The sequence below is a fragment of the Myxocyprinus asiaticus genome, chromosome 13, assembly GCF_019703515.2.
Source record: "Myxocyprinus asiaticus isolate MX2 ecotype Aquarium Trade chromosome 13, UBuf_Myxa_2, whole genome shotgun sequence".
NCBI classification, from domain to species: domain Eukaryota; kingdom Metazoa; phylum Chordata; class Actinopteri; order Cypriniformes; family Catostomidae; genus Myxocyprinus; species Myxocyprinus asiaticus.
Window position 1 is genome coordinate 45,320,609 of NC_059356.1, and position 12,351 is coordinate 45,332,959.

General features: G+C 39.8%; 1 protein-coding gene across 12 annotated transcripts in view; it reads left to right on the forward strand.

The window, feature by feature from the left end:
• The window catches only part of LOC127450234 (nuclear factor 1 X-type-like), a 230,954-nt gene that overhangs the window by 24,258 nt on the left and 194,345 nt on the right, over positions 1 to 12,351 (forward strand). For all 12 annotated transcript variants that reach the window (XM_051714155.1, XM_051714156.1, XM_051714158.1 and 9 more), the window contains exon 2: positions 9,481 to 9,564. In XM_051714155.1, coding sequence (XP_051570115.1) covers positions 9,481 to 9,564 — 84 coding nt within the window. The remainder of the gene's footprint in view (positions 1 to 9,480; positions 9,565 to 12,351) is intronic.

The window sequence follows — 12,351 nt, forward strand, 5'->3', positions numbered from 1 at the left end:
AGTTTACTTCGGTTTTCTGTGTGACGCAATTTTTGTCATCAGCACAGTACGCGCGGACTGTCCACGTGCAGTCCAGTTTTTCTAGACAAGGCTAGGATAAACGTCTTGTGCACAGTCTAGCACTCTAAGCCTTTCAAAGTATCCACCTTTTTCCTGAACGCAAAGTGTTCCATGATTCATAACAGAATTATTTTCATTTTCCAGTCTAAACCGTTTTCACTCTCATCGGTGTCTGTTTTTTAGCAGATAATGAGATGTTTAGAGAATTACATTTGTAATTCTCTAAACAAAAATAGAATGTAAAAAATTATATTTTCTAATGTAAAAAAAAATAGAAAAAAATGGCTCTATAATGCTGATACTTTACAGAGTCATGAGGGCCGTCTTTTGACAGTGCCTCACCTGAGTAGTTAGATAATATGAAGCAATGGCCCAAGGTTAGTTATGTTGATATCATTAACTACTTTGAGATGTTCTGGCAGCCAACAACTACACTAGTTTAACAAATTTTTAGTCCAACTAACACTTAAAATGTTTCTTGTTGTCCATCTGGATTGCTCATTTCGGTAGTTTTTGCATTGCTTCTTATGGAGACCGGAACCAGAAAAAATTTCAGCGGAAATCAGAATCATCATGGCGCCACCCAATGGTTGGTCAGGATATGCTTTTGAACGCAAGCCGTATATACGTATTTGACACATGCACACTACGTCTGCTTTGTGATATTCTTTGTGATAGGACAGTCAAAAACAGGCACGTGCGCAGACAACGCAAACAAGCACGGTCTGTCTGCATGTCTAGAAATACAGGGCTGTGAGTGAATTGTGCGCATGACGACATTTGCGTCATGTGTATGCGCAAGATGTAGCATACTTTGGCCTACACGCAGAAAGTCAGCATCTGTGTCCATCGTTTACGCATGTGCCTCCTGTTGAATTTACTAAAACAAATCACAAGGCAGTCGTAGTATGCATACGTAGAACGCATACAGTATATATGGGCTTGCGCTCCAAAGAGTACCCACAGTTATCCTGATCAACCACTGGGTGGCGCCATGATGAATCTGATTGCCACTGGACTGTATTCTGGTTCAGATCTTCGTAAGAAGCAATGTAAAAACTTTCGAAATGAGCGATCCAAAACAACATTCATTTTAAGTGTTCGTTGGACGTCAAACATGTCCATTCGTAAGTAAAATCTGAACGACTGAGCGCTCGACCTTGGGCCAAATGTAACGCACATGGAAAAACAAAGTATACCCTACCATTAAGTGACAAATTGTGCTCTTGATTCTCTGTTGACCACAAGCCCATACAGATGTGTATTACACATGCGCACTATGACTACTTTGTGATACTTTTTTAGCACAATCAATGCCATGGGCATACAACACGTGAAGACGTGGACTATCTGCGTGTCTACCGGCACGTGGAAAACCGAAGATTACTTTGGCCTTGAGTATTAAACTTTGGCACATAATTCATCCTGCACAGTTTCTGCTACATGAATGATGAATTTGTTTGGTTTGTTGTGGAGAGATGTGCGATTACTTTGCTAAGAGATTAAACTTGCGGTTTTGCATGCCGGATGAAAAAATCTCAGAAACTTACACTGAAGGAGGCACCCAAGCTATGTCTAGGGGCAAGAATATCAAAGACTTGGGAGTGGGCATTTTTTAATTAAGTCAGTTACCACCTAGCAACCACCCAGGGCACCCTAGCAACCGCATAGCACAGTGATGAAAACCTCTTAAAACACCCTACAAACCCCATAGAACATCCTGGTGACTTTTTGCACAGGCAAGCACCACACTTTTTAATTAATAAAAAATACAGTTGTTCTTTAATATTCTGCTATTTAGAGAGAATATAAACACTACAATCCCATTAAGGATTCTGAAAAAACTAACAGTTTGATTGAATTACATCTTAGTTTTGATTAGACAGTTTGTTTAGTCAGGTCCATCGAATTATGGATGTGTTGAGAGAGAGAGAGAGAGAGAGAGAGAGAGAGAGATGCAGCCTTTCATTGCTGTGGATATGAATAGCTGGTGTTGCAGCCACATCATGGTTAGCCAGTGTCTGGGATCTATTATAGTATTGCGTGTGTGGATGTGTGTATGCGCACACACATCTATGCGTCTGTTATTTTAGCGCTGCATGTATTTTTATAAGAGTGCATTTTAGAGACACATTTAATCTGTGGAATGTGTGTGCCAGAGTTTGCTCGGATTTGAACAGCATTGAAATAAAGTATGTGTATATAATTCCTAAAGACAGCTGGAATTCTCTTTGCTTCTTTTCAGGGTTGAACCGTGTGTCTTCAGAAGTATTTTAATGTAGCCAAGTGGAGAAAGTTCATGTAATTTAACTCTAGTCATAAATTGGACGTGGCCCCTTTAAGAGTTTTGCGACACCCACTTTCTGGCACTCTCTCATGTTAGAGACGTGAGAAGATACGTTGTGCAAGAGAGCTCCTGGTTTTGTTCATTGTTTGAGAATTATTTGTGTAAAATGTTATATTTGCCCAAATAATTCTGAACCAATGAAAAAACCGGGAGCTCTCTTGCACAATACCAGTTCTCAAGTCTCTAGCACGAGAGAGTGCCGGAAAGCGGGTGTCGCAAATCTCTTAAAGGGGCCACGTCCAATATATGATTAGAGTTAAATTGCATGAAATTTCTCCACTTGGCTATATTAATAAAGAAAAAATCACAAATGAGATCTCCGTAGTATCTCAGTTGTTTCTCACACAGATGGCAATAAGATTAAATGGAGAGCAAATGAGAGTTTTGATAGAGTCTCCTTCTCTTGAGAAGCTGCTCCCTGTAATTGCACGTGTCTGCTGTAGAGTTTCAGAAGAGATCTTAAAAATGTCTACAGGGGGCCTGGGTAGCTCAGCGAGTATTAACGCTGACTACCACCCCTGGAGTCGCGAGTTCGAATCCAGGGCATGCTGAATGACTCCAGCCAGGTCTTCTAAGCAACCAAATTGGCCTGGTTGCTAGGGAGGGTAGAGTCACATGGGGTAACCTCCTCGTGGTCGCTATAATGTGTGGTTCTCGCTCTCTGTGGGGCATGTGGTGAGTTGTGCGTGGATGCCACGGAGAATAGCGTGGGCCTCCACATGCGCTAGGTCTCCGCGGTAATGCTCTTAACAAGTCATGTGATAAGATGCGCGGATTGACGGTCTCAGACGTGGAGGCAACTGAGATTCGTCCTCTGTCACCTGGATTTAGGCGAGTCACTACACCATCACGAGGACTTAGAGTGCATTGGGAATTGGGCATTCCAAATTGGGGAGAAAAGGGGATAAAAAAAATAAAAATAAAAACATAAATAAATACAAATAAAAAGTCTACCAAAGTCTGCAATCAAAAGTCTGAGATCTCAATTTGAACTCCATTAAGTCCCCTGAGCTATAAAAAAGCAACTTCTGAGCCATATAATCTTCATTTTACATGCATCTGATATTTGCATACGAGTTAATCACAGATTTCTTAAAAATCAGACAATGATACAGCCCTCCTGCCCCATAATGCCGCTGTGTGAACAGACTTTGCTTTTGCCCCCCGGCTTTGCTGTGTGATTTAACATTATCCCACTAATGGATAAACTGGAATGGGGCTCATTCAGTTCTGCAGACCCAGTCAGTGTTTCCCCCAGCATACAAATGAACTTGGATGAATGGACACCACACTCTGAGAAAAAACAAACCACCTTGGCGGCGGTGTAGGGAGAAAGAGTCGCTGTGTGAGCGGTTTGTGCTAAATAAGTCATGGACATACTGGGAAGTCAGCCGTTGTGAATGGGAACCAGTTTGGAGAGTCTGGTCTTACTGTGCACAGCACGTCGAGCTGCATTGAGCTCAGTATGAAACCTGCTGAGTTTGATTACAGGCCACATGGAGATGTACATAGCACATGAACGGCACAAAGTTTGATCAGAATATGTTGTGTTTAGAGTAGATATTATATTTAGTCAAGATATTTTCTGAAGAAAATGTGAGTGGTGCTTGCCCATGCAAAACTTGCCTCCACGATGCTAGGTTGTTATTACAGGTTGTCAAGGCATTATGCAATGGCTAAAGTGTTCTGAATGCTTTTTAGCGCAAAAAGCAAAAGAGTCTATTTCCAAGTCTCTATGATGTTCTTGTCTTTAGATATGACTTGGGTCCCTCCTTCAACTTGCTATGTGGTTGCTAAGGTGTTGTGGGTGGTTGTTAGGGTGTTGTAAATGGTTGCTTAGGTGTTCTGAATGGTTGTTAGTGCATTGCTATGTGGTTGCTATAGTGTTGTGGGTTGCTGCCAGGTGTTGCTATAGATGCTCAGGCGTTCTAAGTGATTGTTAGCACGTTGCTATGCTGTTGCTAGGGTGTTGTGGATGATTTCCAGGTGTTGCTATATGGTTGCTTAGGTGTTCTAAGTGGTTGTTAGTGTGTTTCTATGTGGTTGCTGTGGTGTTCTGTTTGGTTGAAAGGGGTTGCTATATGTTTGCTTAGGTGTTCTAAGGGGTCGTCCAGTGTGTTGCTATGTGGTTGCTAGGGTGTTGTGGGTGGTTGTCAGGGCGTTGCTAAATGGATTCTTGCTGTAGGTATTCTAAATGGTTTTTAGCACATTGCTATGCTTTTGCTAGGGTGTTGTGGGTGGTTTCCAGGTGTCGCTATATGATGGCTTAAGTGTCTAATTGGTTGTTTGTATGTTGATATGTGGTTGCTATGGTTTTCTGTTTGGTTGCCAGGGTGTTGTTATATGGTTGCTTATGTGTTCTAAGTGGTTGTTAGTGTGTTGCTCTGTGGTTGCTATGGTGCTCTGTTTGGTTGCCAGGGCATTGCTACATGGTTGTCTAAGTGGTTGTTAGAGTATTACTAAATGGTTGCTTGGTGTTCTATGTGGTTCTTAGCACGTTACTATGCGGTTGCTAGGGTGTTGAAATTTGTTGCTAGGGTGTTGCTACAGTATATGGTTGCTAAGGATTTCTTAAGGGTTGTCACTGTGTTGCTATGTGGTTGCTATGGTGTCGTGGGTGGTTGCCAGGGCGTTGGCATATTTTTCCTTAAGTGTTCTAAGTGGTTGTTAGTGTGTTGCTAATTGGTTGCTTGGGTGTTATGGGTGGTTGTCAGGGTGTTGCTAAACAGTTTCTTGCTGTATGTATTCTAAATGGTTGTTAGTACTTTGCTATGCTGTTGCTAGGATGTTGTGGATGATTGCAAGGTGTTGCTATATGGTGGCTTAAGTGTTCTAAGTGGTTTTTAGTGTGTTGATATGTGGTTGCTATGGTATTCTGTTTGGTTGCCAGGGTGTTGCTATATGGTTGCTTAGGCATTCTAAGTGGTTGTTAGTGTGTTGCTATGGTGTTCTGTTTGGTTGCCAGGGCGCTGCTACATGGTTGTTTGGGTGTCTAAGTGGTTGTTAGGTAATTACTATATGGGTGCTTAGGTGTTCTATGTGGTTCTTAGCCCATTGCTATGCAGTTGCTAGGGTGTTGTAGTTGGTTGCCAGGGTGTTGCTACAGTATATGTTTGCTTAGGAGTTCACTGTGTTGCTATGTATTTGCTAGGGTGTTGTAGTTGGTTGATAGGGTGTTGCTACAGTATATGTTTGCTTTGGAGTTCACTGTGTTGCTATGTATTTGCTAGGGTGTTGTGGGTGGTTGCCAGGTGTTGCTATATGTTTGCTTAGGTGTTCTAAGTGGTTGTTAGTGTGTTGCTATGTGGTTGCTATGGTGTTCTGCTTGGTTTATAGGGCGTTGCTACATGGTTGCTTGGGCTTTGCTGAAGTGTTGCTTAGGTGTTCTAAGTGGTTCTCAGTGTGTTGCTATGTGGTTGCTAGGGTGTTGTGGGTGGTTGTTAGGGCGTTGTGAAATGGTTGCTTAGGTGTTCTGAATGGTTGTTAATGCATTGCTATGTGGTTGCCATAGTGTTGTGGGTGGTTGCCAGGGGATTGCTATGGATGCTCAGGTGGTCTAAGTGGTTGTAAGCACATTGTTATGTGATTGCTAGGGTAATGTGGGTGGTTGTCATGGTGCTTCTATGGTTGCTTAGGTGTTTTAAGTGGTTGTTAGCACTTTGCTTTGTGGTTGTGGCTGGGGTGCTGTGGGTAGTTGTCAGGGTGTTGCTGTATGGTTACTTAGGTATTCTAAGTGGTTCTTAAGGACCCAGCACACTTACGGAGGTGTTCTTCTTTGTTCCTCATTCAGAGGTAAAAATAAGTTTGAGACAGCTGACATACTGTGTGTTTGCGTACATTCAGACATGGGCTACGCTGCTGGGGAGGCGTTTATAGCAACATTTACATACATTATGAGGACGTTCAAGACTACATGTAAAACATAATTTAATATGAGATTAAAATGTGTTATCAGTGACTTCATGCCTCATTCTGTGAGTAGAATTCACATGAGATCAGTAAAAGAAGCTGTTTAACTGGTCAATGATGATTTAAAGTAATACAGTACATCTGCAGTGGATAATAATTTGTCATGTTTATATTGTGCATGCATAGTGCTAATTCATAGTGCTAATGTGCTAACACGCCATATGTGGCCACAATATGTGGCGTTTACACTGTAATTTATAATGAAACTGATCATAATGATCGTAAAGATGTAGGAGTTTGCACCACCTCTCTAACAACTCTTCATGCCAGTGTGTTCATATTGACTGGTCTTAACTGACTGAATGGGAATTAATTGTCAGCCTCAAAGCAGGTGGAGCTCCAGGCCACACCTACCGGCGACATGTACCAATGGCAGTAAAAACGTTTTTAGCAGCCGGTAAGAGGTTTTCCTGAAAGTTCTCCCCTACGAGCTTTTACGAACCACCTAAATGAATGCAAAAACACCTTAGTTTTCACAGATTTTGTTTTAAATTACGTCACATCTGTTTGTTCTTCGATTCCATATGAAGTATGCAGGGGCTTTTTGTTTTTCTGGATGGTTGTTAGTGCATTGCTATGCAGTTGCCATAGTGTTGTGGGTGTTTACCAGGGTGTTTCTAAATGGTTGCTGTTGTATACTTACTTGTCCAAGTCAATGTGCCTACACCTTTATTGTAGGGGTCTCTATTCTCCTCTATTCCACTATTTTAAAGTCTTTATGAGATTCTGGTCTCTTGATATGACTCGGGACCAGCCTACATTAGGGGCAAGTGGGGCTAAGCCCCACAAGAGGTGGCACTGTTGTGCAAATTGCATGACATCATCATGAATTTATTTTAAGAAATAATATATTGTCCGCAACTTAAATGTGTTTTATGTCCATTATACGAGAAAAAGTATATATTCTTTTCATAAATGTATTATTAAGGTATGTTGCGTAAAAGCCATTTTATTGTTCTCATTTGCTATGCGTGGGGCTAGCCCTTCATCCTCAAAGTTAATCAACGGAGATCTGGAGAATGTCATACGCATTTGCAACGACCATTCAACGATTCACAAGTTCACAGAACTTTATAGTCCCTGATGTGAACATAAAGTGTAACATGAGAAGCACATCTGTGAAGCTCAGTTAACACAGTTACTCCACTAAAATAGTGGACAATTCTGCTCTAAACATCATGTTTGCGCTTATTAAATGCATGCATAACTGACTGAAATGATGCGCTGCTTTTTTGTGTTTTCTTTTTATTAGGCAGTTTGCGCTTTATTATCATACATTAACACACTGAAGTAATGATTGATGTATGCAATCATGAAATCAGATACCCTCTACTCAAAATCTTAACACAAAAGAGACGCACAATACCAGGTGTAAATGATGATGGCGCCAGTAAATACGCATCTAATACGCATATTAATGCCAGGGAATAAACAGGGCACATGCACAACGGGAATGTGAGGGACAAAGAGTAAAGTCAAAACTAATGCACTAGGTTAAAATGTTTTTCTTGTTTCTTTTTTATCAAAATGACAGACAGGATTTGGAATTATTCGTCAATGTTTCAAAGATCGGTCAAATAATTGATTGTTAAGTGATTGTTTGGCCCCACACTAAATAATAACCCTGAGACACCACTGCTCGGGAATCTTCTTCAGTGTAAGTCTATGGAATTTTTGCACCCATTTTATCATCTTAGGCATAGAAAGTGTAAATCTGATCACTTGGAAAAGAATGAGCACTCCTCTCCTCAGTGAGGCACATGATTTGAGGTATCATTCATTCATGTCCATAGTATGTTACTGTATGAGTTACGTGTCGAAATTTAGGGTTAGGGGTTTTGAAGAAATCATAATCCTCTTTTGCTCTGTTTATTGGCTGAATGTCTTAAAAGAAGCAGAAATGGCATTTTTGTGATTTATTGTAAAAACAAAGGTTTCAGTTAGAACCAAAAATGGGCTTTATATTCTCTAGTACTTTAGAAAACCATCTATGTTTGGGTGCTTTAAAGAAATCATTAACCAATACACAGATCTGTAGAACCAATAATGTATCATCAGATAGAAGAAATCTCCTAAGAATCATAAATCCAATTCAAGAACCTTAAATCAAGGGTGTTCAACAGGGGGTATGAGGTGGTGCCACAGGGAGTTCGCAAATTACTGTTTGATCCACCACCAGCACACGTAATAACCACTCGCACGCAAGCGAGAGACAGTACCACTGCTCCCTATATGCATATTACACAGTCTAGGGCACCAACTCCGTAGGGGGGCACCAGAAACTTTGGCTGCCCTTACTCGCACATTATAAGTTACTCAAGGACCCGGTAGTAGGCACGGAACACAAAAGATCGCCTCACTTTCACACGACCCTGGCAAGAGAGGAGTATGTATTTTAGTCCATCCACATTCTGAAGATCCACATTTATCAAGCTACGATAGGGTATACTTACGGTAACTGTCAAATCACCATAATTAAGGGTGCATATAGTCATTTTTTCCTCATTGCAAAGTTTTATTCCTACAGATATTAACAGTAATTTTGAAATGTAGGTATAAAATCGATCAGTAACATGAGATGAAGACTCCAGGTATAGGCCTATCAGTAACCTTATAAAAGTTTTTTTATAATGCATGGACAGGGTCTATCTGTCTATTTATTTATTTATTTATTTATTGGAGGGGGTGTGGCACAGTGATTAAAAAGGAAAATTAAAAATAGCACTTCAGGTCAAAAAAGGTTGCAGACCTCTGCTATACTTAATTTAATAATTATTTAAATGGCGTTGCAATTTAAGCATCATAAAATATGTACATACAATATGGTATCATACACGTTTGGATAGGCATAAAAAAGCAACACTCAATATGCAAAGGGGGTCCCTGCTCCGTCTCTCTACATACCAATGGGTCCTTTGCCTGAAAATGGTTGGACACCTGCCCCAAATAGTGAAGGTTCTTTGCTAATTTAAAGGTGCTGCAAAAAACATTAAAGAATCTTTTCTTTTAGAGTGAATGGCTGAATTTAAAGTATCAACAGTATTCTAATCACAATGTTTATGTTAACAATCAATAAACACATTAACTGTTGTATTATTTTTCAGGCCACGGAACCGTTTATGGTGAATGAAGACCCGTCCAGAGGTCCTGGGATTCCAGAATGCTTCGTAGTATCTGATTCCTATAGGGTATGCCTCCATATTACTGCATTATTGCTTAAGCATTGTTACTGTTATTGTTGATATAAATTTCAAGTCACTAGCCATTATTCACAACTGCAGAACATAACCATTTATTATTTCCATATGCACATATGCATAGTAAAAAGCTGAAGAAAAAAAAAGTCTCATAACTCCACCGGAGCGCTGATTTCTTGTGGGAAATGAAAATTATAATGTGAAAAGTGTACATGAGGGTAAAGAAAAAAATACTGCTTCGCAAAGCTGAAAGAAGCAGAGCTTTTAAAATTCTACCCAGCGAGCTCGCTGGATTTACGGTGATGGGAGTGAAATAAAATGGCAATAAAAATAGAAGAGTGGGACTCAGAGATGGAGCGATGGGAAGGGGAGTCAGTGGATGACTGAAAATGAGACTGTTAATGAGCTGGGAGCTGCTTTCTACTCCTCGTTTCCAGTGGATCGCTTTTGCCAACGTTTTGGAAAAAATTTGGGTTGCTCCAGCAAAGTCTCAGGGCACAGGAGACACTTGCAGAAATGGAGGGAAAATGGTGAAACGTGATTGGTGGAAGGTTGAATAGGGGGTGAGGTGTAAAATATTGGATATCAGGAATATGTCTTTCTGTGTTGTCCCTGAGGTTAATTTAGAGAAAAACTGAGGGCCTGTACTATTTTACTTTTTTGATTTTATGTACAAACCAGGATATTCATTGCTCACACTGATAAAACAGCTTTTGTCATGACATCTTAGTCATTAGAATTATAGACCTAATTATTTACATTTATTAACCTAATAGAAACTATGGCCAATGTTTGGCCCTGATGATCAGGGCCAATTATTTCCTGTCAAAAGTTGGTGGAAAATGCATTGGACAATTAGCCTACTACTCGTGCTGTGTGTGAAAGAAAATGTTTCTTGTGTGGAATTACTTCGAATTAGGTGACAATAACAGCGGAGTTGGTATTTGGACACTTTGAACTGCTAGAATTTCACGAGGTGGAACTACCATTAAAACTTTTCACACAACTAATAATTTGATACATACCTTGAAGGAACATGACAAATTTGTTAAAGCTAAAGTGGAGGCTACTTCAACTAAAAAGGAACAAGCTTCATTATTCAGAATTCAGTTAATGTGACTTAAAGGGATAGTTCACCCAAAAATGAAAATTCTCTCATCATTTACTCACCCTCATGCCATCTCAGATGTGTATGACTTTCTTTCTTCTGCACAACACAAAGTATGATTTTTAAAAGAATATTTCAGCTCTGTAGGTCCATACAATGCAAGTGAATGGGTGCCAAAAATGTTACGCTTCAAAAAGCACATAAAGGCAGCACAAAACAAATCCATATGACTCCAGTGTTTTAATCCATGTCTTCAGAAGTGATATGAAAGGTGTGCGTGAGAAACAGATCAATATTTAAGTAAATTTGTGCTAGAAATTCTTCTCCCTGCTCATTAGGGTGTGTATGCATGAAGAATGTGAATCACCAAAAACACAAGAAGAAGAATGTGAAAGTTAAAGTGGAGATTGACTGAGCAGGGAAGGTAATTTATAGGAAAAAGGACTTAAATATTGATCTGTTTCTCACCCACACCTATCATATCTCTTTAGAAGACATGGATTTAACCACTCATTAGTCATATGGATTACTTTTATACTGACTTATGTGATTTTTGGAGCTTCAAAATTTTGGCACCCATTCACTTGCATTGTATGGACCAAAAGAGCTGAGAAATTGTTCTAAAAATCTTTTTAGAAGATAAGGGTGAGTAAATTATTATTTTTGGGTCAACTATCCCTTTAAGAATGTTAAAATGAGTTGAAAATGTGCTTTTTGCTTCAGTGTTCATAAATGAGACAATTACTCTGAAACATGAAAAATATGTAGTGACATGCAAATGCTTTACATATCATTTTTTGTTGATGTCAAAAGCTGTGCGCCCAATTAAATTCGACGGTATGTCTCTTGGTAGAAGTTTAAAGCCACATTAAATGCCTTCATCTGTAAAAACCATGAACAAGTATGCAAGTAAAAAAAAAAAATACAAAATACGGTTTCATTAGTATAGAGGATAAACATGGTTTGTGCTAACCACAATATGTTCGTGCTGTGAATTATTGGCTGCAGAAAGCATGAAACGATAGAAATTCTAGAGACATTTAGAAACCAAAATTCATGTCATGTTAGTAAATTTGTTCAGCCTGTGCAGTTCCAGACTGATCTTACAGTGAATTTGGCAACAGTAGATCGCTGAAATCTGTCTGTGCTTACTGAAATTCAAACCACTGCCCCCAGTGGCCAAAGCTGGAAGTGTTGAATATATGGTCACGTGTAAGCTCGTTTCCAGGTGAAATGTCCACAGAGTGGCGCCAAAAGCGAGTTGCACTTTTAGTTGTAAATGATGTAATGCAATCAAAAGGAATGCATGTTTTATTAACCACATGCCCTAACCCAAACCCCAACCCTAAACCTAACCCAACCCTAAAAATTACATTTTACAGTGAAAATGCATCCTACGAATGGTGCTCACCATTTTTTATGTGAACGTGATTACTTCCTGGTTTGTATGGGACCATAATCCATGTCTCAGAGGTTGCTTGCACAATGTGGTCTCAGTAGCGCCAGAGGGAAAGGTGTATGCTTTTGTACTGAACTGGCAAATGTCAGTAACTCAGCAGAATGAGGTTGATTTCAGGGTACATGAACATTCGGAAGCAACATGTCGATTTCGTAATAACGTTGGCATTTAATGGACATATTACTAAATATGAATGTTTTTATTTTAAGTG